Raw genomic sequence first — 27,578 nt, 5'->3', positions numbered from 1 at the left:
AAAAAAAAAAAATCAACCCCCCCCGGTCCGTGGGACAAATTTTCAAGCGTTGACCGGTCCCCAGCTACAAAAAGGTTGGGCACCACTGCCCTAAGGTGCATACACAATAATTTAGTAATATACTGTAAATAGTAAAAAAAGAAGATATGTATCTACAAACCCTGTTTCCATATGAGTTGGGAAATTGTGTTAGATGTAAATATAAACGGAATACAATGATTTGCTAATCCTTTTCAACCCATATTCAGTTGAATATGCTACAAAGACAACATATTTGATGTTCAAACTGATAAACATTTTTTTTGTTGCAAATAATCATTAACTTTAGAATTTGATGCCAGCAACACGTGACAAAGAAGTTGGGAAAGGTGGCAATAAATACTGATAAAGTTGAGGAATGCTCATCAAACACTTATTTGGAACATCCCACAGGTGAACAGGCTAATTGGGAACAGGTGGGTGCCATGATTGGGTATAAAAGTAGATTCCATGAAATGCTCAGTCATTCACAAACAAGGATGGGGCGAGGGTCACCACTTTGTCAACAAATGCGTGAGCAAATTGTTGAACAGTTTAAGAACAACCTTTCTCAAGCAGCTATTGCAAGGAATTTAGGGATTTCACCATCTACGCTCCGTAATATCATCAAAAGGTTCAGAGAATCTGGAGAAATCACTGCACGTAAGCAGCTAAGCCCGTGACCTTCCATCCCTCAGGCTGTACTGCATCAACAAGTGACATCAGTGTGTAAAGGATATCACCACATGGGCTCAGGAACACTTCAGAAACCCACTGTCAGTAACTACAGTTGGTCGCTACATCTGTAAGTGCAAGTTAAAACTCTCCTATGCAAGGCGAAATCCGTTTATCAACAACACCCAGAAACGCAGTCGGCTTCGCTGGGCCTGAGCTCATCTAAGATGGACTGATACAAAGTGGAAAAGTGTTCTGTGGTCTGACGAGTCCACATTTCAAATTGTTTTTGGAAACTGTGGACGTCGTGTCCTCCGGACCAAAGAGGAAAAGAACCACCCGGATTGTTATAGGCGCAAAGTTGAAAAGTCTGTGATGGTATGGGGGTGTATTAGTGCCCAAGACATGGGTAACTTACACATCTGTGAAGGCGCCATTAATGCTGAAAGGTACATACAGGTTTTGGAGCAACATATGTTGCCATCCAAGCAACGTTACCATGGACGCCCCTGCTTATTTCAGCAAGACAATGCCAAGCCACGTGTTACATCAACGTGGCTTCATAGTAAAAGAGTGCGGGTACTAGACTGGCCTGCCTGTAGTCCAGACCTGTCTCCCATTGAAAATGTGTGGCGCATTATGAAGCCTAAAATAGCAGAAGGGAGACCCCCGGACTGTTGAACAACTTAAGCTGTACATCAAGCAAGAATGGGAAAGAATTCCACCTGAGAAGCTTCAAAAATGTGTCTCCTCAGTTCCCAAACGTTTACTGAGTGTTGTTAAAAGGAAAGGCCATGTAACACAGTGGTGAACATGCCCTTTCCCAACTACTTTGGCACGTGTTGCAGCCATGAAATTCTAAGTTCATTATTTGCAAAAAAATAAATAAAGTTTATGAGTTTGAACATCAAATATGTTGTCTTTGTAGTGCATTCAACTGAATATGGCTTGAAAAGGATTTGCAAATCATTGTATTCCGTTTATATTTACATCTAACACCATTTCCCAACTCATTGATATTCTACATGAATCATAGAACTGAAGTTCCTACGATATGGAAACGGGGTTTGTATATATATTTATATATCCACACACATGCACATATGCATATATATATATATATATATATATATATATATATATATATATATATATATATATATATATATATAATATATATATATATATATATAATATATAATATATAATATATAATATATACATATACACATATAACATTATTGCACATTATAGTCCGAAAAAATAAATAGACATGACACATGAGAACATGACGGACACATTGTGCTCACTCAGTGCCTGTTTAATGCTACTATGGCTCTTGGGTAAATGTTTGTTGGTTTACTCCATTATACATGACTTTTTCACGTCACATTTTACAATTTTTAATGTCTGATTCTTTTGAAGGAGTATGTTACATTATTAAATGTTATTTCACAATACCAAACTAGGCATAAAAGTCCTTCATTTTTCAAAGGGTATAACCATTTTTGGGGGAATCCGTACATATTTTTCCCTTCTCAAACCTCTATCATCTTCAGCCCTGAACAAAAGTACCAGATATGTTCAAAAATAACACGTTACTTCGTGTGATTAATTACAAAAGATTATCCCATTAATCACCAGGCATGTGATTTGAACCTAATGAAAAAGACTGAAAATAAGCCGGGGGTTAACATGCACACCCTGAGAGCCGACGTCCTTTGTAGTGGACATGTACACACAGCAGGGGATGCTCGCTCCTAAATAAATAAAGCAACACCATTTTGTTTTATGCACGTAGTGTACAAAATGTACTGTAAAAGTCACTTTTGTGCAACAGTGGCTTTAAAACCGACACAAATTCAAAGCAGCCGATGAATAAATGTTAAATTAACCCTCGCGCCGCCCCCTAAAAGCGAATAGAGTACCGTCTCTGTGGAGTTTGTGTAGGTTGGAGGGCGTCGTACGCTTTAACACCTCATCCAAAACCGCCTGTTGTGTCGTGACAATGGCGGGCGCCTAACTAGATTTAGACATGCGGGTAATTGAAGCACGTCCATTTCAAAAAAAGCGACGCCTGGCCGCATCTTCTTGTTTGGCCGCATTTACCGCAGATAGCAGAACACCACAGTGCCTTTTCACAGCTCCATTTTCTTTCACTTTAGCATCAGGCAATTTTTCAATTATTATTTCCCATCCCCCCCCCCTCCACAGCCCCCCGTGTTCTTTCATCCGCCATAATGTCCGGGCCTTTTAGTTAATGGCGCCGTCGGTCGGAGCCCGCCACGTCGGCCCTTGTCCATTTCGCGGGTCATTGTCGGGAGCCCAATAGGCCTTTTATGAGCGCCACATCAAAAGGCAGATAAGCATTAGAGGTGGGGGAAATACCCGCCGCTCGATACTCTCCTTCTTCCCTTTGTCCGCTATTGAAAGTGATCATTTTAATAGTTGAAGAGCTCGGCAAAAGCGCGAGACTCCCCTGGCGGCCCCTCGGCGAACGCGCCCCTCAACACCTGCACGCTCCTTATTATCCGCCACAAAGGCCGCCACACACACACACACTTTTTCCAGGGTTTACTTATTAGCACACATTCAATAAAGGGAACAATCGCGCTCCGTATCGCCGCCTGCATTAGCGGCGCGGCACACTTGAGTGTGTTAATTTGCCAGGAACGAGGAAAGAATTAGATGAATAATGCCAGCTGGTGGCAGAGAGGCGCCCGCACAAAGACATTGTTCTAGCAAATCGCCGCCACGTGGAAATAAGTTGGCAATTAGCGGCACCTGAGTCGAGTGCCTGCGCTTTTGTCCCTGCAAAGGTGACACGAGCGGGGCTCGCCGTGCTTTGTGAGACTTGGCAGGGCCGGCCCGTGGCATAGGCCGTATAGGCGAATGCTAAGGGCGCCGTCCAGCAGGGGGCGCCACGCCAATGCCACAAATGTTGGAAGAAAAAAATTAAAAAAGTTGGTACTATTATTTCTAAATACATAAAATAATCCCGCGTTAATTAAAATGCAAAGTAAAGCCTATTTAATAGAAATATTGTTACAACATTACGCACCCCCCACCCCCCACGGTGCGCCCCCTCCCTTCACGTATCATGACTCTTTTTGGACGTCACCACATCAAAAAAATCAACACAAGATGTCAAAACGGCCAAAACTGTCAGGTGCCCAGGGAAGAAAAAAGAGAAAAGAAGAGGAGAAACGAGAAAAAGACAGAGGTAGCAGGGAGGTAACGTTAGCCTACATGAAATTATTTGTCTGTTACAGAATGTGATAGTAACCTGGCTTTTTAGCATTAAGCTAATGTTACATGATTCGGCAATTGCTAATCAATAAATAGCTAGTATTGTTTTAACGTCGGGTTAATATTGTGGAGGGGGCTAAATTGTTATGGAAAATAATAATGTAACGTTAGGTAATTACAGTACTCCCTGGTGTACAGTAATTTGTAAGTCATTCTAGTTAATGCAATATTAAAAAGCACAAATAGAGAACTCTGTAGGATCCCCTTTTTTTGTAATATAGTTGTTAAAGTCATACTAGTTTGATATCTTGTTTTGTGCAGTGCCTTATTTATATTGTATTTTTTATTTATTTTATGCAACTTGTTGACACGTTTTATTTTGTGTTTATGTATGTAAAAAATATTGTATTTCATATTCATTTTTTATTTTTGTATCCATTTATTTATCCATAGTTTTTTTTAATCTTGTTAACTATTCTGATTGTTAATTTGCTTTCTTTAAGTAAAAAAAAAGGTCACAGACAAAGTTATTCGGTTTCTTGTGAGTATATACACTTCACTGCCGATGTGGGGGGGCGCCACCTAAAATCTTGTCCAGGGCGCCAGATTGGTTAGGGCCGGGCCTGAGACTTGGACATCTTGATGTTGGTGGGAGTGGATTCATGGATCGGACGACTTGGTTGAAAAACACACTGGCTACGCAGGTTGAAGGTCGGACCCTCGGGGCGAAAGTTGGCCCGTCTAGTCCACCTCTCACTTGGCCGCTCGGACTCTCATGCATCCTCGGGTTGCAAAAAGACATCTTTTTGTTTACCTTCTGAGCGAGTCATAAATCTTTCCTCCTGGTCCTACTGGTCACCTTTTGCCCTCCTAACATTCCGGAGCACCGCTTGCATCTCCTTTCATACGCTTCTTAGTGGTACTTTGGAGGGAACTTTCCAGATCCTATGTAGAGATGTCCGATAATATCGGGCTGCCAATATTATCGGCCGATAAATGCTTTAAAATGTAATATCGGAAATTATCGGTATCGGTACACGGACGTAGGGAGAAGTACAGAGCGCCAATAAACCTTAAAGGCACTGCCTTTGCGTGCCGGCCCAATCACATAATATCTACGGCTTTTCACACACACAAGTGAGTGCAACGCATACTTGGTCAACAGCCATACAGGTCACACTGAGGATGGCTGTATATACAACTTTAACACTGTTACAAATATGCGCCACACTGTGAACCCACACCAAACAAGAATGACAAAAGCATTTTGGGAGAACATCCGCACCGTAACACAACATAAACACAACAGAACAAGTACCCAGAACCCCTTGCAGCACTAACTCTTCCGGGACGCTACAATATACACCCCTGCTACCCCTTAAAGGCCTACGATTTTTTAAAATTTAAACGGGAATAGCAGATCCATTCTATGTGTCATACTTGATCATTTCGCGATATTGCCATATTTTTGCTGAAAGGATTTAGTAGAGAAAATCGACGATAAAGTTCGCAACTTTTGCTCGCTGATAAAAAAAAAGCCTTGCCTGTACCGAAAGTAGCGTGACGTCACAGGAGCTAGTATTCCTCACAATTCCCCGTTGTTTACAATGGAGCGAGAGAGATTCGGACCGAGAAAGTGACGATTACCCCATTAATTTGAGCGAGGATGAAAGATTCGTAGATGAGGAACGTTACAGTGAAGGACTTGAGAGGCAGTGCAGGACGTATCTTTTTTCGCTCTGACTGTAACTTAAGTACAAGCTGGCTCATTGGATTCCACACTCTCTCCTTTTTCTATTGTGGATCACGGAGTTGTATTTTAAACCACCTGGGATACTATATCCTCTTGAAAATGAGAGTCGAGCACGCGAAATGGACATTTAAAGTGACCTTTATCTCCACGACAATACATCGGTGACACACTTAGCTACTGAGCTAACGTGATAGCATCGTTCTCAAATGAAGATAGAAACAAAATAAATAAACCCCTGACTGGAAGGATAGACAGAAGATCAACAATACTATTAAACCATGTACATGTAACTACACGGTTTAAAATTCTCAGCCTGGTAAGGCTTAAAAATGCTGTTGCTAACGACGCTAAGGCTAACTTAGCAACCGGACCTCACAGAACTATGATAAAACATTAGCGCTCCACCTACGCCAGCCAGCCCTCATCTTCCCATCAACAGCCGTGCTCACCTGCGTTCCAGCGATCGACGGCGCGACGAAGGACTTCATCCGTGGGTTTGGCGGCAAGCATCGGCTAGGCGTAGTAAGTAGTCCTTGTTGTGTTGCTGTAAGTATTGTACTTAGCCGCTAAGACACCGATCCATCCCACCTACAACGTTCTTCTTTGCAGCCTCCATTGTTCATTAAACAAATTGCAAAAGATTCACCAACACAGATGTCCAGAATACTGTGGAATTTTGTCGAAGAAAACAAGAGGCTTTTCTTTTGGGTCCGATGGGGTACAACCACTTCCGTGGGTTTTGTGACGTCACGCGCATAAATCATATCCAAAGGAGTTTTTCAACCGGAAGTGTGGCGGGAATTTTAAAATGTCACTTTATAAGTTAACCCGGCCGTATTGGCATGTGTTGCAATGTTAAGATTTCATCATTGATATATAAACTATCAGACTGCGTGGTCGCTAGTAGTGGCTTTCAGTAGGCCTTTAACTAAATAAAATGATACAAAAGAAAACATTTATGCATAAGTTCAGTTATAAACATTCATTCACTTTCTTCTTTCCTTCGTGGATCTAAACTTTACCGCTGCCAGTATTTTTGTTATATTTTTATTGTAATATTTTCAGAATGTGTTTTGTTCTATTTTTGGTGAAAGTAAGACAAAGAAAACAATCTCTAGTTGTCGTTATTTTTTTGTAGTTTTAATGCCATGAGTTTAATAGTCCGGCCCCCGTGTGCACAGATTTTCCTCCATGCGACCCCTGAGCTAAAATGAGTTTGACACCCCTGTTCTAGATCCATTGAGGAAGCGTGTCCCTCCTTGTAAAGAACGCCGTCGGACAAAACCGATCGTCTCGTTCTAGGTGGCTAGCAATCAATTCTACCTCTAAATCACTTTAAAAATGCATTCAAAAACCGTCAACAAAACTTCATTGAACCTGTATATTAACGAAACTGTAGCGACGTTGTTATTGTAAGAGCGAACACGGAGGAACTCTTTTTCTAGTATTAGCCGTAAACGCTAACTACAGCAAGAGACAAGATAGCTTCTGTCAACACAAAACGTGTTTGAGTTTATAATGCACAACACTCCGATAGAACACCCATCTGTACTGACTGAAAAACATGAACAATCATATTAGAGTATCTGTAAAGTATTATCCCACGTGTATCATGATCGATATTAAAGTGACTCACTGGATGGACAGTTATTTATCTGGTCCAGCTGGCCGGGGACGTTTCCTGTTGATTTTGGGTAAGCACTCCATTTATGTCGAAATAGCTTGTCTCCAAGTTCAGGATTTCCCACACATTCATTTATTTGTGGCGGCCCGCCATGAAAGAATTACGTCCGCCACAAGTTTTAAAAAAATATTAAATTTTTTTTAATTATTATTATTATTTTTTGTTGTCCTCTCCAGCTTCTCAGGCAAATCCTATAGTTGATGTAGATGCCCATATCGGCTGTTCAGATTTACTTTACAAAAGAGAAGTGTAGGATACTTCTCTTGTTGCCTTATTTGTATTTGACTTTATTAAATGTATTTATATTAGAAACACAACATGTGTATATAACAAAGGGTGCAAAGTCTGCAGGCAGTAGGAAACACATGGTTAAGTGTAGGGAGTAAAACTGATCAGTCTAAAGTTCAAGATTTTTGGAGCTCTTTGTTCAGTGGATCAGATGTTTGATGAAGCTCTGTGTCTATCTACCACCACTACTGTTTTCTGTTTATTTGTTACTGACTGTGGCAGGACACCTCTGCCTCTGTTTCACTTTATGTTGCTGGTAAATAATATGGTTGTAGTAGTAGGCTAAAGTTAAGTTATTTAGTATGCACTAATTAAAGGGGCAGAGCTTTGAGACATTTTAGCTTTTATATTTTATAAGATATATTTTTTGTAAGAACCACAATTAATAAATATATTTCAGTGAATAACTTATTGTTCAAATATGTATATAAATATGTACATAAAGTGTTGTAATTATATTGTAAAATGGATGGATGGATGGACGTTTAAAACAAAACTGTTATCATTAATTAGTAAGTATTAGAGATGTCCGATAATATCGGCCTGCCGATATTATCGGCCGATATATGCGTTAAAATGTAATATCGGAAATTATCGGTATCGTTTTTTTTATTATCGGTATCGTTTTTTAAAACTTTTTTTTATATTAAATCAACATAAAAAACACAAGATACACTTACAATTAGTGCACCAACCCAAAAAACCTCCCTCCCCCATTTACACTCATTCACACACAAGGGTTGTTTCTTTCTGTTATTAATATTCTGCTTCCTACATTATATATCAATATATATCAATACAGTCTGCAAGGGATACAGTCCGTAAGCACACATGATTGTGCGTGCTGCTGCTCCACTAATAGTACTAACCTTTAACAGTTAATTTTACTCATTTTCATTCATTACTAGTTTCTATGTAACTGTTTTTATATTGTTTTACTTTCTTTTTTATTCAAGAAAATGTTTTTAATTTATCTTATTTTACTAATTTTTTTAAAAAGTACCTTATCTTCACCATACCTGGTTGTCCAAATTAGGCATTATAATGTGTTAATTCCACGACTGCATATATCGGTTGATATCGGTATCGGTTGATATCGGTATCGGTAATTAAAGAGTTGGACAATATCGGCAAAAAGCCATTATCGGACATCCCTAATCAATGGCATATCAAATATAATTTAAATAAAAATGTAATGCCTCTTTTCTATTTGCAGCCTTCTGAGGTAAATATCAAAATAAACTTTGTCCACAGGCTAATAATAAATTTCAAAATAAAATAACAATAATGAATGAATCAAACATTCAAGCCTTGAAGTAGCAAGAGAAAGTGCATGAATAAAACGTTAATTATTGCTCAGTTTGCTACACTGATTTGCTTTAACACCGAATATGGAACCAGCAACACTTATATAACTTAATAGTGCAAAATCAACTTTCAAAAAGTTGAGGTGGGCGGGTGGTAGCGGGGGTGTATATTGAAGAGTTAGTGCTGCAAGGGGTTCTGGGTATTTCTTCTGTTGTGTTTATGTTGTGTTACGGTGCGGATGTTCTCCCGAAATGTGTTTGTCATTCTCGTTAAGTGTGGGTTCACAGTGTGGCGCATATTTGTAACAGTGTTAAACTTGTTTATACGTCCACCCTCAATGTGACCTGTATGGCTGTTGATCAATTATGCCTTGCATTCACTTATGTGTGTGTAAAAGCCGCATTTATTATGTGATTGGGCCGGCACGCTGTTTGTATGGAGGAAAAGTGACGTGGCAACAGAGTGTGGAGGACGCTAAAGGCAGTGCCTTAAAGGCACGCCCCCAATATTGTTGTCCGGGTGGAAATCGGGAGAAAGTCGGGAGAATTGTTGCCCCGGGAGATTTTCGGGAGGGGCACTGAAATTCGGGAGTCAACTGGGAAAATGAGAGTATTAGCGGTGAATGCGGTGTTACAGCGGCATCGCCGCTGTATAATACCGGCGGGCCAGCTCTAATGTTAATTTGATATTGCCTCAAGGGCCAAATTAAATTACACGGCGGGCCAGAGTTTGACACCCATGTTTTAGAGGCTTTGAAGGCTACAACTGTGACTCCCATTTGCCCCATCTTTTAAGCGTTTTTTTATTATCTTTAAATTTTTTTTTTTTTTAAAACACACGTGTGTTCTTGTCTCTCATAATGATTGTGAATGATCGGCAAGATTCCCCAAAAAGTGCAGTTCCCCCTTAATGGTGCGTTCCATTTGTGCTGGGATGTGGTAATTTCCGAGTTCCTAATCCTAAATTTCAACTGGAACGCCCCTCGAGGTCAGATTTCCTACTCAAAAAGTCCGAGCATTCTCACCTGTCTGCCATTGTAGTGTATATAAAACATTGGAGGGTTTTTTTAAGTTGTTTTAGAGCAGGGGTCACCAACCTTTTTGAAACCAAGAGCTACTTCTTGGGTAGTGATTAATGCGAAGGGCTACCAGTTTGATACACACTTAAATAAATTGCCAGAAATAGCCAATTTGCTCAATTTACCTTTAACTCTATGTTATTATTAATAATTAATGATATTCACACTTAATTGAACGGTTTAAAAGAGGAGAAAACACACAAAAAAAATGACAATTAAATTTTGAAACATAGTTTATCTTCAATTTCGACTCTTTAAATATTCAAAATTCAACCGAAAAAAAGAAGAGAAAAACTAGCTAATTTGAATCTTTTTGAAAAAATTAAAAAAATAATTTATGGAACATCATTAGTAATTTTTCCTGATTAAGATTAATTTTAGAATTTTGATGACATGTTTTAAATAGGTTAAAATCCAATCTACACTTTGTTAGAATATATAACAAATTGGACCAAGCTATATTTCTAACAAAGACAAATCATTATTTCTTCTAGATTTTCCAGAACAAAAATGTTATAAGAAATTCAAAAGACTTTGAAATAAGATTCAAATTTGATTCTACAGATTTTCTAGATTTGCCAGAATAATTTTTTTGAATTTTAATCATAATAAGTTTGAAGAAATATTTCACAAATATTCTTCGTCGAAAAAACAGAAGCTAAAATGAAGAATTAAATGAAAATGTATTTATTATTCTTTACAATAAATAAATTAAAAAAAATACTTAAATTGATTTAAATTGTCAGGAAAGAAGAGGAAGGAATTTAAAAGGTAAAAAGGTATATGTGTTTAAAAATCCTAAAATCATTTTTAAGGTTGTATTTTTTCTCTAAAATTGTCTTTCTGAAAGTTATAAGAAGCAAAGTGAAAAAAATTATGAATTCATTTAAACAAGTGAAGACCAAGTCTTTAAATATTTTCTTGGATTTTCAAATCCTATTTGAGTTTTGTCTCTTAGAATTAAAAATGTCGGGCAAAGCGAGACCAGCTTGCTAGTAAATAAATACAATTTAAAAAATAGAGGCAGCTCACTGGTAAGTGCTGCTATTTGAGCTATTTTTAGAACAGGCCGGCGGGCTACTCATCTGGTCCTTATGGGCTACCTGGTGCCCGCGGGCACCACGTTGGTGACCCCTGCTTTGAAGACTACAACTGTGACTCCCATTTGCCGCATCTTTCAAGTGTTTTTTTTTTCTTTAATCATCTTTAAAAATAAAATTAAAAAAGACCGTGTTCTTGTCTCTCATAATGATTGTGAACGATAGGCAAAATTCCAAATTCCTCCAAGAGAAAGTCCTGGTACTTTAGTCCATAGTCTGAAGCTTTCATCATCAGGATAATGTTTAGCGAGCTCCAGGGTAGGAAACATGGCTTCTCCTCCCACATTCATAGCAACAGAGTTTCAAACCACCTCCACAGGTCAAAGTAGCAAGACCTTCGTATTGAACTTGCGCATCCATCAAAAGAAAAACTCAAAATCTCAAGCTACCGATTATTAATCACCTCGCCCGGTTCACAAAGATCCATTACGGAGCCCGAACTTTTACTCGGTGACATTTCTTGTCAGCTGCGTCGGCTGTCAACGAGCGCCCCGAGCCATGAGCGCGACTCCAGGGCCAAGTTTGGAAATCGTGTCTGCAGGAAGCACATTAGACTCCGAGCATGCAGACTTTTATTTCCATACGCATCTTCTAGCCCCCCCTTTGCTTTTTTCTCCCCCCCCCCCCCCCCCTCCTCAATGGCTCTGCCTGTCTGGCCGACTGGAGAGACCTCGATCTATGACTGATTTAATTTGCTCTCTGCCAACATCTCTAACAGCATTAACCCCGAGAACACGCTCCCGCCGCCCCCATCTGACTCCATTAACTCCCAAATCGGGTTTGGAGGAGCGTATTGATGCCGCCCGTTATTCGGGGTGATTATGACAACAACAGACAAAGTGTGTGTTAAAGAGTTTATCGCTAATTTCACCCAACTGTAACAGATGGCAGCAATTAGCCTTCACATGAAAAGAACAATACCGCCGGGTCAAAGGAAAGGGCCAAAGCACATTCAATCGGCCCTCGTGTGAAAAGTAAAATTGCCTCGCAAATTTTTTTTTTATAAAAGGCAGAAGTAGAAAATGTGGTTTGCAGCCTTTAACCGCGTTAACCATTCTTTTCCCCCTCAATTAGGCAGAATGGCTTTTCAAAAGTGTAATTAAGTGTCTGCTGCACTCGGCCTCTTCATTATTCATGGCTGCCATTGATCATATCTCGCAGCTGAGCCTGCGGACAAAGCCTCATAACGCGGAAAAACTTTCACAATGACACTTGTGTCACGTGTAAAAAAAAAAAGTCATCTATTTGCAAAACCGCTTGGTCAAAATTAGTGATTTTATTTTTCCCCCTGCGTGATTCTGTGCACGCTAATATTACCTGCTGGGAGTCTTGACACCCGCCGCACTTCATCCCATAGTCGGATGAATTATTTCCTAATGAATATTAATGTTTTTTTTAACCTCGATCCCAACGTTGCCAACTCTCTCCGCCTCGTGCGTACTTAAATTAACAAAAGTGATCCACAAGGGCCCTCTGGTATTGACTAGCTGGGCGATGCACGCGGAGTTGAGTCACGGCCGCACACCGACGCGCCGTCTCTCTCTCGAGCGGCTCGGAGGCAGCGGCGTCTTCGCCAGCTCGCCAAGGCTCGTAATGGCGCAGCTTCCTACACGCAAATTATTTCCAATTATTATTCGCGATCGCCTTTTGAGAGCGACGCCGCAATTGCAGAAATCTCAACATCCTGGTGGCTTCGGCACAATTTCCATTTACATTATTTGGTGATGAGCTAACAGAGGCTAATTTCAGGGTTTAAAATGTGCTTTTAGCTGTCACAAAACAAAGTTGGTCATACTTGATTATATCAGCAAAGTTCTTTATCCTATTTTTTAGGGATGTCCGATAATGGCTTTTTGCCGATATCCGATATTCCGATATTGTCCAACTCTTTCATTACCGATACCGATATCAACTGATACCGATATCAACTGATACATGCAGTCGTGGAATTAACACATTATTATGCCTAATTTGGACAACCAGGTATGGTGAAGATAAGGTACTTTTTAAAAAAATTAGTAAAGTAAGATAAATAAATTAAAAACATTTTCTTGAATAAAAAAAGAAAGTAAAACAATATAAAAACAGTTACATAGAAACTAGTAATGAATGAAAATGAGTAAAATTAACTGTTAAAGGTTAGTACTATTAGTGGAGCAGCAGCACGCACAATCATGTGTGCTTACGGACTGTATCCCTTGCAGACTGTATTGATATATATTGATATATAATGTAGGAACCAGAATATTGATAACAGAAAGAAACAACCCTTTTGTGTGAATGAGTGTGAATGGGGGAGGGAGGTTTTTTGGGTTGGTGCACTAATTGTAAGTGTATCTTGTGTTTTTTATGTGGATTTAATTAAAAAAAAACAACGAAAAAACAAAACAAAAACGATACCGATAATAAAAAAAATGATACCGATAATTTCCGATATTACATTTTAGTGCATATATCGGCCGATAATATCGGCCTGCCGATATTATCGGACATCTCTACTATTTTTCTATCTAGCAGCTTTTTAAACGGCTTTATTCAACACTTGAACTTTAGCAATTGAATATCTTAGTTGCTCAGACAGTAGTGTGTTTGTATTAGAGATGTCCAATAATATACTGCCGATATTATCGGCCGATAAATGCTTTAAAATGTAATATCGGAAATTATCGGTATCTGTTTCAAAAAGTAAAATGTAAGACTTTTTAAAAACGCCGCTGTACGGAGTGGTACACGGACGTAGGGAGAAGTACAGAGCGCCAATAAACCTTAAAGGCACTGCCTTTGCGTGCCGGCCCAGTCACATAATATCTACGGCTTTTCACACACACAAGTGAATGCAAGTCATACTTGGTCAACAGCCATACAGGTCACACTGAGGGTACCCGTATAAACAACATTAAAGGCCTACTGAAATGATTTTTTTTTATTTAAACGGGAATAGCAGATCCATTCTATGTGTCATACTTGATCATTTCGCGATATTGCCATATTTTTGCTGAAAGGATTTAGTAGAGAAAATCGACGATAAAGTTCGCAACTTTTGCTCGCTGATAAAAAAAAGCCTTGCCTGTAGCGGAAGTAGCGTGACGTCACAGGAGCTAGTATTCCTCACAATTCCCCGTTGTTTACAATGGAGCGAGAGAGATTCGGACCGAGAAAGTGACGATTACACCATTAATTTGAGCGAGGATGAAAGATTCGTAGATGAGGAACGTTACAGTGAAGGACTTGAGAGGCAGTGATGGACGTATCTTTTTTCGCTCTGACCGTAACTTAGGTACAAGCTGGCTCATTGGATTCCACACTCTCCTTTTTCTATTGTGGATCACGGATTTGTATTTTAAACCACCTGGGATACTATATCCTCTTGAAAATGAGAGTCGAGAACGCAAAATGGACATTCAGTGCCTTTTATCTCCACGACAATACATCGGCGAAATGCTTTAGCTACGAGCTAACGTGATAGCATCGTGCTTTAACTGCATATAGAAACAAAAAAATAAACCCCTGACTGGAAGGATAGATAGAAAATCAACAATACTATTAAACCGTGGACATGTAAATACACGGTTAATGCTTTCCAGGCTGGCGAAGGTTAACAATGCTGTGCTAACGACGCCATTGAAGCTAACTTAGCAACTTAGCAACGGGACCTCACAGAGCTATGCTAAAAACATTAGCTCTCCACCTACGCCAGCCAGCCCTCATCTACTCATCAACACCCGTGCTCACCTGCGTTCCAGCGATCGGCAGAAGGACAAAGGACTTCACCCGACGCGTTTGGCGGCCCGGAGACGTAGGAAGTCAAGGTGAGGTCGGCGGCTAGCGCGGCTAGCGCTCCAACAAAGTCCTCCTGGTTGTGTTGCTGTAGTCCGCTGCTAATACACCGATCCCACCTACAACTGTCTTCTTTGCAGCCTTCATTGTTCATTAAACAAAATGCAAAAGATGTCCAGAATACTGTGGAATTATGAAATGAAAACAGAGCTTTTTGTATAGGATTCTACGGGGTACCATAACTTCCGTTACTCTGACTTCGTCACGCGCATACGTCATCATACCGCGACGTTTCAGCCGGATATTTCCCGGGAAGTTTTAAATGTCACTTTATAAGTTAACCCGGCCGTATTGGCATGTGTTGCAATGTTAAGATTTCATCATTGATATATAAACTATCAGACTGCGTGGTCGGTAGTAGTGGCTTTCAGTAGGCCTTTAACACTGTTACAAATATGCGCCACACCAAACAAGAATGACAAACACATTTCGGGAGAACATCCGCACCGTAACACAACATAAACACAACAGAACAAATACCCAGGACTCCTTGCAGCACTAACTCTTCCAGGACGCTACAATATACCCCGCCCCCCCCCACACCCACCTCAACCCCGCCCCCCTCAACCTCTTTCAGGGAGAGCATGTCCCAAATTCCAAGCTGCTCTTTTGAGGCATGTTAAAAAAAACAATGCACTTTGTGACTTCAATAATAAATATGGCAGTGCCATGTTGGCATTTTTTTTCCATAACTTGAGTTGATTTATTTTGGAAAACCGTGTTACATTGTTTAATGCATCCAGCGGGGCATCACAACAAAATTAGGCATAATAATGTGTTAATTCCACGACTGTATATATCGGTACCGGTTGATATCGGAATCGATAACATCGGGAAAAAAGCCATTATCGGACATCTCTAGTTTATATAACATTAGATTCGAGTATATCGTTTTTTTAATGGGCAAAGACGTTAATGTCTCTTGTTTTCATGTTAAGTAATGGGTAAGTAAATTGTATTCATAAAGCGCTTTTCCCAGATAAAATCACAAAGCGCAGTACAAAACATAGGCGAAGTAAAACGACAGGGGCAACATCATAAAAATAATACAAAGTGGATTAAAAATTGACAGTTGCATTAACTAGAAGCTTTACTAAAAAGAGAAGTTTTCAAATGTTTCTTAAAAGTGTCAACATAGGGACTGCTGCAAATTGTTCCAGAGTCTGGGATCTATAGCCTGGAATGCCAGGGGCCGTACTTATCAAGCTTCTTAGAGTGCCATTTTACACTTAAGTCCTGAGAATTTGCGAAATTTAGTCCTACTCTCAAACTTAAGAATAAAAGCTTTTTATCAACGTTCTTAAGTCTAAGAATCACTCCTACTCTCCACGATATTTAAGAGACCTTCAGAGGTGTCTTAAGTGGTTAGGAATTGCCAGCAGGGGATGGCACTGAGGCGAGAGAGACGTGCGCGAACGTTCAGGGAACGGAACATTGTTTTGTTTTGTTTTTTGATGACGAGCAGCTGATCAAACGGTATCGTTTAGACAGAGCGGATATTATTTTTGTCACAGATTTAATACTTTTCGATTCCTTGTTGATTTCTGCATGTGTCTGCAGTGGGCTAGTATATATAGAGCCACCCACACCAGTTTCAAATTAGTTGCCTAATTAATGAATTGGAAAGAAAATGTTATGAGAGTAGCGTATGTGTGTGGCCGTGAGGTGAGTGACGTCAGTGAGTGTGTGGGCGAGAGAAGAGAGGGAGCGGTAGCGTGAGTGCCGGCGGGGACTAGTTTGTTTTGTATTATTTTGTAGTTTATTGTCAAAATATACACTCCCATTGTCCACTTAAATATTTCCAAGATATTTATTTATTCTTAGACAACGGATTCCCTTCCGTGATTGGTCATTTCTATGGACACAGAAATGACGTCACCTAAAATTGCGTTTACGGCACATAGTAATGTCGTAATTCAGCTCTGAGTGTGACACTTAAGATTCAGTCCTACACTTCGCTGAAAGTGTGAGTAAGACGCTTGATAACTAACTTTTAAGTGCAGCTTTCAGCGAAGAATTTATTTACTCTTAAGTCAACTCTTAGCAGACTTCTTAGGAGTAATTCTAAGAAGCTTGATAAGTACGGCCCCAGGTCTACACAGGTTTTAAAACAAGTTTTTTGGGGATCTTTAGAAGACCCTGGCCTGAAGACCGGAGGCTGGGCCCTGAAGAGTAGGGGGCATAGCAAGTCAGTGATGTACTGAGGGGGGTCCACCATGCAACGCACGGAATGTCAGGACTAACATTTTAAACTCAATGCGGAATTTAACTGGAAGCCAATGAAGACTGGATCAAATGGGGGTGACATGGGCTCAAAAGTCTGGCAGCCGCTTTTTGTACAGTCTGAAGTCTCTTTAGCGTTGACTTGTTGAAAAAAGTGAAGAGAATTTAGTCAATACGAGACAAAATTAATGCATTTGGTTGGTCATACTTGATTATATCAGCAAAGTTCTTTTTCCTATTTTTCTATCTAGCAGCTTTTTAAACTGCTTCATTTAACACTTGAACTTTAGCAATTGAATATCTTAGTTGCTCAGACAGTAATGTGTTTATATTACTTTAGATTGGAGTATATCGTTTTTTTAATGGGCAAAGATGTTATTGTCTCTTGTTTTCATGTTAAGCTAGCGAGCTGGCGACAGTCAGTCTGTGAGTTTATCAAAGTGTAGTTTTCAGTCATGTTTTTTTTTGGATCATTTTAATTTAAAACGGCAATGCTAACCGTCTAACCGTCTGGGGGGTTGTATCATTATTACCGTTTATCGTTACATCTACATTTACCATGAATTGATTAACGTGGACCCACAAGTTGAAAAACTTATTTGGGTGTAACTAGAGATGTCCGATAATATCGGCCGGCCGATATTATCGGCCGATAAATGCTTTAAAATGTAATATCGGAAATTATCGGTATCGTTTTTTTTATTATCGGTATCGTTTTTTGTTTTTGTTTTTTTTAAATCAACATAAAAAACACAAGATACACTTACAATTAGTGCACCAACCCAAAAAACCTCCCTCCCACCATTTCTTTCTGTTATCAATATTCTGGTTCCTACATTATATATCAATATATATCAATACAGTCTGCAAGGGATACAGTCCGTAAGCACACATGATTGTGCGTGCTGCTGGTCCACTAATAGTACTAACCTTTAACAGTTAATTTTACGCATTTTCATTAATTACTAGTTTCTATGTAACTGATTTTATATTGTTTTACTTTCTTTTTTATTCAAGAAAATGTTTTTAATTTATTTATCTTATTTTATTTTATTATTTTAACAAAAAAAGGACCTTATCTTCACCATACCTGGTTGTCCAAATTAGGCATAATAATGTGTTATTTCCACAACTGTATATATCAGTATCGGTTGATATCGGTAATTAAAGAGTTGGACAATATCGGAATATCGGATATCGGCAAAAAGCCATTATCGGACATCCCTAGGTGTAACCATTTTGTGGTCAATTGTACGGAATATGTACTGTACTGTGCAATCTACTAATAAAAGTTTCAATCAATCAATCAATCAATCGCTAACATGAACACACACTAATGTACCGAAAACTGCTTTCGATTCCCACGTGCCGAGAATTGGTTCCGTATCAGTTCAAATAAAAAGGTGCCCATCTGCCCAATCTGAAATGGTTTAGCGTATTTTTCGGAGTATAAATCGCCATGGAGTATAAGTCGCACCGGCCGAAAATGCATAATAAAGAAGGAAAAAAACATATATAAGTCGCACTGGAGTATAAGTCGCATTTTTTGCGGGAAATGTATTTGATAAAAGCCAACACCAAGAATAGACATTTGAAAGGCAATTTAAAATAAATAAAGAATAGTGAACAACAGGCTGAATAAGTGTACGTTATATGACGCATAAATAACCAACTGAGAAGGTGCCTGGTATGTTAACGTAACATATTATGGTAAGAGTCATTCAAATAACTATAACATATAGAACATGCTATACGTTTACCAAACAATCTGTCACTCCTAATCGCTAAATCCCATGAAATCTTATACGTCTAGTCTCTTACGTGAATGAGCTAAATAATATTATTTGATATTTTACGCTAATGTGTTAATAATTTCACACATAAGTCGCTCCTGAGTATAAGTCGCACCCCCGCCAAACTATGAAAAAAACTGTGACTTATAGTCCGAAAAATACAGTAATTGGATATCTATCATTTTTAAGGGACAATTTATCTGGTTTTTTTTTGTACGATTTGGTCTTCGTCTGATCCTTTGAAGCGGATTACGAACAAAAATGTGTTTCTCTCGCATACATTTTGTTAACTAAATCTAGTAATGGTAAATAAATGGTAAATGGGTTATACTTGTATGGCGCTTTTCTACCTTCAAAGTACTCAAAGCGCTTTGACACTATTTCCACATTCACCCATTCACACACTGATGGCGGGAGCTGCCATGCAAGGGACTAACTAACCACGACCCATCAGGAGCAAGGGTGAAGTGTCCTGCTCAAGAACACAACGGACGTGACTAGGTTGGTAGAAGCTGGGGATCAAACCAGGAACCCAACGCCATCCCGTATAGTGTAATGAGCACTATATATACAAAGTTGCTGTACCACCAAGCTTGTTTTCAACATGCAATGTCACATAAAAAAAAAATCAAGTAATCTTTTTTTTTTTTTGCTGCCAGGGTCTAAAACAGGGGTCACCAACGCGGTGCCCGCGGGCACCAGGTAGCCCGTAAGGACCAGATGAGTAGCCCGCTGGTCTGTTCTAAAAATAGCTCAAATAGCAGCACTTACCAGTGAGCTGCCTCTATTTTTTAAATTGTATTTATTTACTAGCAAGCTGGTCTCGCTTTGCTCGACATTTTTAATTCTAAGAGAGACAAAACTCAAATAGAATTTGAAAATACAAGAAAATATTTGAAAGACTTGGTCTTCACTTGTTTAAATAAATTCATTAATTGTTTTACTTTGCTTCTTATAACTTTCAGAAAGACAATTTTAGAGAAAAAATACAACCTTAAAAATGATTTTAGGATTTTTAAACACATATACCTTTTTACCTTTTAGATTCCTTCCTCTTCTTTCCTGACAATTTAAATCAATGTTCAAGTAAATTTATTTTTTATTGTAAAGAATAATAAATACATTTTAATTTAATTCTTCATTTTAGTTTCTGTTTTTTCGACGAAGAATATTTGTGAAATATTTCTTCAAACTTATTATGATTAAAATAAAAATTAAAATAAAAATTATTCTGGCAAATCTAGAAAATCTGTAGAATCAAATTTAAATCTTATTTCAAAGTCTTTTGAATTTTTTAAAATTTTTTGTTCTGGAAAAGCTAGAAGAAATAATGATTTGTCTTTGTTAGAAATATAGCTTGGTCCAATTTGTTATATATTCTAACAAAGTGCAGATTGGATTTTAACCTATATAAAACATGTCATCAAAATTCTAAAATTAATCAGGATAAATTACTAATGATGTTCCATAAATTATTTTTTTTAATTTTTTCAAAAAGATTCGAATTAGCTAGTTTTTCTCTTCTTTTTTTTCGGTTGAATTTTGAATTTTAAAGAGTCGAAATTGAAGATAAACTATGTTTCAAAATGTAATTGTCATTTTTTTGTGTTTTCTCCTCTTTTAAACCATTCAATTAAGTGTAAATATCATTAATGATTAATAATAACATAGAGTTAATGGTAAATTGAGCAAATTGGCTATTTCTGGCAATTTATTTAAGTGTGTATCAAACTGGTAGCCCTTCGCATTAACCACTACCCAAGAAGTAGCTCTTGCTTTCAAAAAGGTTGGTGACCCCTAGTCTAAAACATCCTGGGAGAAACCTTCAGAATAAAAGTGCATTCACAACTTGAATTGCCGACCTTTTGTTTTGTCATTAGGTGCTCTCAAATTTTAATATATGACTATTTATTTCAACAATTCGATATGTTTTTGTTTACCGGTTTCCCATCTTTTTCTGTAAGGAAGTTGTCAGACCCGTCAGCGATCCTGTTCTGTCTCCCTGTAATGTTTGTCTGCTCTTCAATGGGATTGTGCGGAACATCCCAATTTCCCCTCGGGGATTAATAAAGTGATTCTGATTCTGAAAAAAACCGAGGTACCGCTGTACTGTACTCTGCTGTACTAAACACTCTTTCATCCTAATCAAATTGAATTAACATGCTCCCCTCAAGAAGCGTAATTACCTGTCTGTTGAGATTTTTGTCAATATTGAAAAAAAGCTTGATTAGTGTCATAAAAATAGACGTGAGCTCTAATGACAATCTGTAAGGAACCTGCCATTGAAATGCTTATATGAACACACACACACACACACTCTGTAATTACCACTCAATCCATACAAATTGAGTGAAGCGAGAGCCGTGGTCTAAGAATATAGACCATAATTAATAAATTACAGCCTCTCGACTCAATCATTCTTCACTTTTGGGAAGGGAGGGGGGGCCATTCAGACATCTTATTCTCCTCCTCAAGAGTAATTGACTGAAACACACCGCAAGCTGACACACACACACACACACACACACACACACACACACACACACACACACACACACACACACGACTTGAGTGAAGCCTGTGTGTTTACAAGTCACAAATCAAAAGGAGGCATTATTTCTGGCCTCTCCAAAATACGCCTGGGGGAACTATGCGCTTTTCTTTTGACACTCCGCCACCCTTCCAGCACCCCCACCACCAGAAACACAGCCTCCAGCTTCCCCTGGCAGCTGCTGCGTGCTAAAAAAAAAAAAAAAAAGGCTCTAATAAACTAAATTGTGAGCTTCCAAACAGCTTTTAAAGTGGTCCTTTGTGTCTTGTTAAACCTACTTACCTATTTACAAAGTCACCCTTTAAGGCCAGGCTCTCCTGCCATAAACTACAACTATAGCGAACAAAAGTGACAATGCATATTTGCCATTTTAATTGTATTCTCTGGCCTGTGTGACGTCATCATGATTAAATCACTGTCAAGTTTAACAGCAGTTGCCAAGCTTTAGGGGCGAGCTCCCCCTGCTGGCCTTGTGGATCATTACGCTAACACAGCAGGTTGACTTCTTTGTCCATGCGCTAATAATGAATGATCTATTACATTGTGGTGTTTTAGCCCCCACTTTTCGAAATATTGCCATTTTTATTCAACCCCGTGGAGACAAAGGTTTACCTTTTGTCCTTTCAGTAGATTTTTGTTGTATTTTGGTCATCATTTTTGTTGTTACTTCATTTTACCTGATTGTTTTTCATGCTAAATTCAAAACATGAAATCTTTCACAGGTGTGTGATGTACTGGCAGTTATTCAACAATACCTCAAAGCCAAACAGAGCATAAAAGCATTTTGAATATATATTTTTTGAAATATATATTTTTAGCTCAAATCTCTCAAACGTATGTTGTCCTAAGGAGGTAGTTTTGTGTTTATAAAGCATAAGCTTTTTTCGACACTGATTTTATATAACTGAGTTTTTTTTTACATCAAAATATGCTGACAATTTTATTTAATAAACATTTGTGAGCAAAATATGTGTTTTCAAAATTCAGTTTGTTAAAATGCACTTCAGGTAAATTAAGACTGAAGCATCTCATTGGCTTTTTCAGAGACAGGATCAATATAGCTTGAGACAGCCTTAAATTACCAGAGTGACACAACATATATTTCTGTAGTGTAGTGGTACTACTACTACTACCACCAGTAGTGTAGTGGTACTACTACTACTACCACCAGTAGTGTAGTGGTACTACTACTACTACTACCAGTAGTGTAGGGGTACTACTACTAGTAGTGTAGGGGTACTGCTGGTAGTGTAGTGGCACTTCTAGTAGTAGTGTAGGCATATTGCTGGTAGTGTAGTGGTATTAGTACTAGTAGTGTAGATGTACTGCTGGTAGTGTAGTGGTACTACTACTACTCCAAGTAGTGTAGTGGTACTACTACTACTACTAGTAGTGTAGGGGTACTGCTAGTAGTGTATTGCTACTACTAGTAGTGTAAGGGTACTGCCAGTAGTGTAGTGGTATTATTACTAGTAGTGTAGGGGTACTACTACTAGTAGTGTAGTGGTACTACTACTAGTAGTGTAAGGGTTCTGCTAGTAGTGTAGTGGTATTATTACTAGTAGTGTAGGGGTACTACTACTAGTAGTGTATTGCTACTACTAGTAGTGTAAGGGTACTGCTAGTAGTGTAGGGGTATTATTACTAGTAGTGTAGGGGTACTACTACTAGTAGTGTAGTGGTACTGCTAGTAGTGTAGTGGTACTACTAGTAGTATTGTAAGGGTACTGCTAGTAGTGTAGGGGTATTATTACTAGTAGTGTAGGGGTACTGCTAGTAGTGTAGTGGTACTACTAGTAGTATTGTAAGGGTACTATTAGTAGTGTAGTGGTATTGCTAGTAGTGTAGTGGTACTACTGATAGTAGTGTAAGGGTACTGCTAGTAGTGTAGCGGTACTATTACTAGTAGTGTAGTGGTACTACTAGTAGTGTAGGGGTACTACTATTAGTAGTGTAGATGTACTGCCTCTAGTGTAGGGGTAGTGCTGGTAGTGTAGTGGTACTACTACTAGTATGTAGGCGTACTGCTGGTAGTGGAGTGGTACTACTATTAGTAGTGTAGGCATACTGCTGGTAGTGTAGTGGTACTTCTAGTAGTAGTGTAGGCATATTGCTGGTAGTGTAGTGGTACTACTACTACTAGTAGTGTAGGTGTACTACTAGTAGTGTAGTGGTAGTACTACTACTACTACTAGTAGTGTGGTGGTACTACTACTAGTAGTGTAGGCGTACTGCTGGTAGGCGCACTGCTAGTAGTGCAGTGGTACTACTACTACTAGTAGTGTAGTGGTACTACACTACTAGTAGTGTAGTGGTACTACTAGTAGTGTATGCGTACTACTACTACTAGTAGTGTAGAGGTACTGCTAGTAGTAGTGTAGTGGTACTACTACTAGTAGTGTAGGGGTACTGCTAGTAGTGTAGTGGTACTACTACTAGTAGTGTAGGGGTACTACTACTAGTAGTGTAGTGCAGTGTTTTTCAACCACTGTGCCGCGGCACACTAGTGTACCGTGAGATATTGTTTTGTGTGCCGTGGGAGATTATGTAATTTCACCTAATTGGGTTAAAAAAAAATTTTTCAAACCAGTAATTATAATCTGCAAATAATGTGCCGTTGTTGAGTGTCGGTGCTGTCTAGAGCTCGGCAAAGTAACCATGTAAAACTCTTCCATATCAGTAGGTGGCAGCAGGTAGCTAGTTGCTTTGTAGATGTCGGGAACGGCGATGATGGTTTGCAGGTAAAAAGGTATCTAATGCTTCAACCAAAAATAAACAAAAGGCGAGTGCCGCTAAGAAAAGGCATTGAAGCTTAGGGATGGCTATGCAGAACGAAGCTAAAACTGAACTGGCTGCAAAGTAAGCAAAAACACAATGCTGGACGACAGCAAAGACTTACAGCGTGTGGAGCAGACGACGTCCACAAAGTACATCCGTACATGGCATGACAACACCAAAATAGGAGCGCAAGACAAGAACTAAAACACTACACACAGGAAAACAGCAAAAAACTCAAAATAAGTCACAGCGTGATGTGACAGGTGGTGACAGTACAGCTACTTTGAGACAAGAGCTATAGTGATGCACGGTTGGTTATGGTTTGAATTCATATCCAACAATGGCGAGAACGACTTATTACTGTAAATATCGGCTGCTGAGTTGAATTTTTTAATGTTTTCTGTAGGGCTGCAACAACTAATCGATTAAAATCGATTATAAAAATAGTTGCAGATTAATTTAGTCATCGATTCGTTGGATCTATGCTATGCGCATGCGCAGAGGCTTTTTAAAAATGTAATTTTTTTTTTTTTTTTTTTTAAATAAACATTTATAAACTGCAACATGTACAAACAGCTGAGAAACAATAATCAAAATAAGTATGGTGCCAGTATGCTGTTTTTTTTCAATAAAATACTGGAAAGGATAGAAATAAAGTTTGTCTCTTTTATCCGATTATTAATCGATTAATCGAAGTAATAATCGACAGATTAATCGATTATCAAATTAATCGTTAGTTGCAGCCCTAGTTTTCTGCTGGTGGTGTGCCTCTGGATTTTTTCAATGAAAAAAATGTGCCTTGGCTCAGAAAAGGTTGAAAAACACTGGTGTAGTGGTACTACTACTAGTAGTGTAGGGGTACTGCTGGTAGTGTAGTGGTACTACTACTAGTAGTGTAGTGGTACTACTGCTGGTAGTGTAGTGGTACTACTACTAGTAATGTAGGGGTACTGCTGGTAGTGTAGTGGTACTACTACTAGTAATGTAGGGGTACTGCTGGTAGTGTAGTGGTACTACTACTAGTAGTGTAGGGGTACTGCTGGTAGTGTAGTGGTACTACTACTAGTAATGTAGGGGTACTGCTGGTAGTGTAGTGGTACTACTACTAGTAGTGTAGGGGTACTGCTGGTAGTGTAGTGGTACTACTAGTAGTGTAGGGGTACTGCTGGTAGTGTAGTGGTACTACTACTAGTAGTGTAGTGGTACTACTACTAGTAGTGTAGGGGTACTGATGGTAGTGTAGTGGTACTACTAGTAGTAGTGTAGTGGTACTACTACTAGTAGTGTAGGGGTACTGCTGGTAGTGTAGGGGTACTGCTGGTAGTGTAGTGGTACTACTACTAGTAGTGTAGGGGTACTGCTGGTAGTGTAGTGGTACTACTACTAGTAGTGTAGGGGTACTGCTGGTAGTGTAGTGGTATGTGCTCCTTCCATGCAATCACTGCCTCAACAACTATAGAACCTTAACAAGGGACCAACCTGAGGGGCGTGGCCTAACAGGGCCCACAGTGTCTTGAGCCTGGAGAACTCCAGAGTCCCCGTCTCCTGGCGGTCCAGCGCGATGTACTGGCAACTGTGGTAGTCGCCTTTCAGCTGCTCGCCGTTGTGAAGCCACATCAGATCCCAGGTGCCGGACCTCTTCAGGACCTGCCGCACCGAATCCATCTGCCTGTAGGACAGGTGACCTGCAGGACCAAACAGCAGGTGAGCCACACCCTCATGACCATCATCGTTTCATTGAGGACAGGTGTCTTCCTCTCACCAGACAGCCAGGAGGGGGTCACGGCATCTGACATCCAGGCCACGTAGCCCTCCCTGAAAGACCGCAGGAAGTCGTCTATCTGGCTATGGGACACCAGCTCTCGCCTCTCCCGCAGCCCCTCGTCCAGCTCGCACTCGGGCGAGAGAAAGACGACTTTGTGGAAGAAGGCGCTCTGGCGCACAGACACGCCGCTCCTCCTCAAATGGGCACAGAGGTGAGACGTCTTGGTCTGGAAGGAAAAGACGGTAGCAGGAAGTAATTACAATTGAGCTAAATTACATCATTAAGCTAGTCCAAGATCCTCAATATTAAAACCACAACTAAGCATTTTCACACCGTAAAATGGCTAACTGTAGTAAAAATATCAATACTAAAGTAGTATTGGCCACTAGATAAAACCATACCAATCAGGGCAATGCTGTTCAGTATCGTGACCACTGATTGGCTCAGGCAGCATTATTTCATTTAATTGGATTGGGTGTTATTTCATATGTAGAGGGCTTTCATAATATTAAAACCCCTGTTTAGGAGGTCATAAACAATTTTGTTTGTGCTCTAGCTATGAAAATATTATATTTATAATGAATAATTATTTTCGTGTAGAAATTGATTTACCACAGTCAGACCTGAAAGCAATTAACAATAAACGATAGTTTACTCTGTGAGCCTGAATTTAAATGTAAAAGTAATAAAAGCATGTCAAAGATCCTTTACATGATGGGAGCACTGTTGTTTTTCCAGGATCTACTGTAAAAACACTTGAAAAATATCCTTTATATCAAGGGTGTTGTCCAAAGAGTGGCCCGGGGGCCATTTACGGCCCGCAGCACATTCTAAAAATAATATTACAAAAAATTTAAAAAGTAGAATGAAAGCGCAAACAGGTGAAATGTAAAAAAATAAGTCGCAATTGCTCAAACAATATTAATTAATCAAAATTAATGTTATAAATTATTGACCTATTCAAAGCTCTAATTACTTCACATCAAATATTGCAATTTAAAATATTTTTTTGGGGGGAATATTGCACATTTTGTGTTTGCAATAAAGGGCATGAAACAAACACAAAAATAAAATAAAAACTCAAAATCGACAGATCTGAAGTTGATCTAAAAACTTAAATGTTAAAAAATAAAAATGTATGACTTTTTGGGGGAATATTGCACATTTTGTGTTTGCAATAAAGGGCATGAACCAAACACAAATATAAAATAAAAACTCAAAATCGACAGATCTGAAGTTGATCTAAAAACTTAAATGTTAAAAAATAAAAATGTATGACTTATTTTTAACACTTGTGAGTGGGGCCCTTTTAGATCCCCAATAATTGAAGTAGGATTTTTTTTTTATTTTTATTTTTTTAAACAGTCATTGCTCAAAAAATATTAATTACTTCACATGAAATATTGTAATTATAAATTTTTGGGAGGAGGAAATATTGCACATTTAATTTTTGCCATAAAAAACTGGGTTTCCTTTGA

At 38.9% G+C, this 27,578-nt stretch overlaps 1 protein-coding gene across 1 annotated transcript in view; it reads right to left on the bottom strand.

The window, feature by feature from the left end:
* si:zfos-911d5.4 (uncharacterized) overlaps window positions 1–27,578 on the bottom strand; it is a 48,723-nt gene that overhangs the window by 1,356 nt on the left and 19,789 nt on the right. The window contains exons 5-6 of the mRNA XM_062055328.1: window positions 26,098–26,326; window positions 25,815–26,020 (exon numbers count right to left, since the gene is read on the bottom strand). Of these exons, the coding sequence (XP_061911312.1) occupies window positions 25,815–26,020; window positions 26,098–26,326 (435 nt within the window). The remainder of the gene's footprint in view (window positions 1–25,814; window positions 26,021–26,097; window positions 26,327–27,578) is intronic.

This window comes from Entelurus aequoreus, linkage group LG08 (assembly GCF_033978785.1).
Source record: "Entelurus aequoreus isolate RoL-2023_Sb linkage group LG08, RoL_Eaeq_v1.1, whole genome shotgun sequence".
Classification (NCBI taxonomy): Eukaryota; Metazoa; Chordata; class Actinopteri; order Syngnathiformes; family Syngnathidae; genus Entelurus; species Entelurus aequoreus.
Note: the sequence above shows the minus strand (reverse complement) of the source record. Positions and strands in the feature narration are given on the sequence as shown.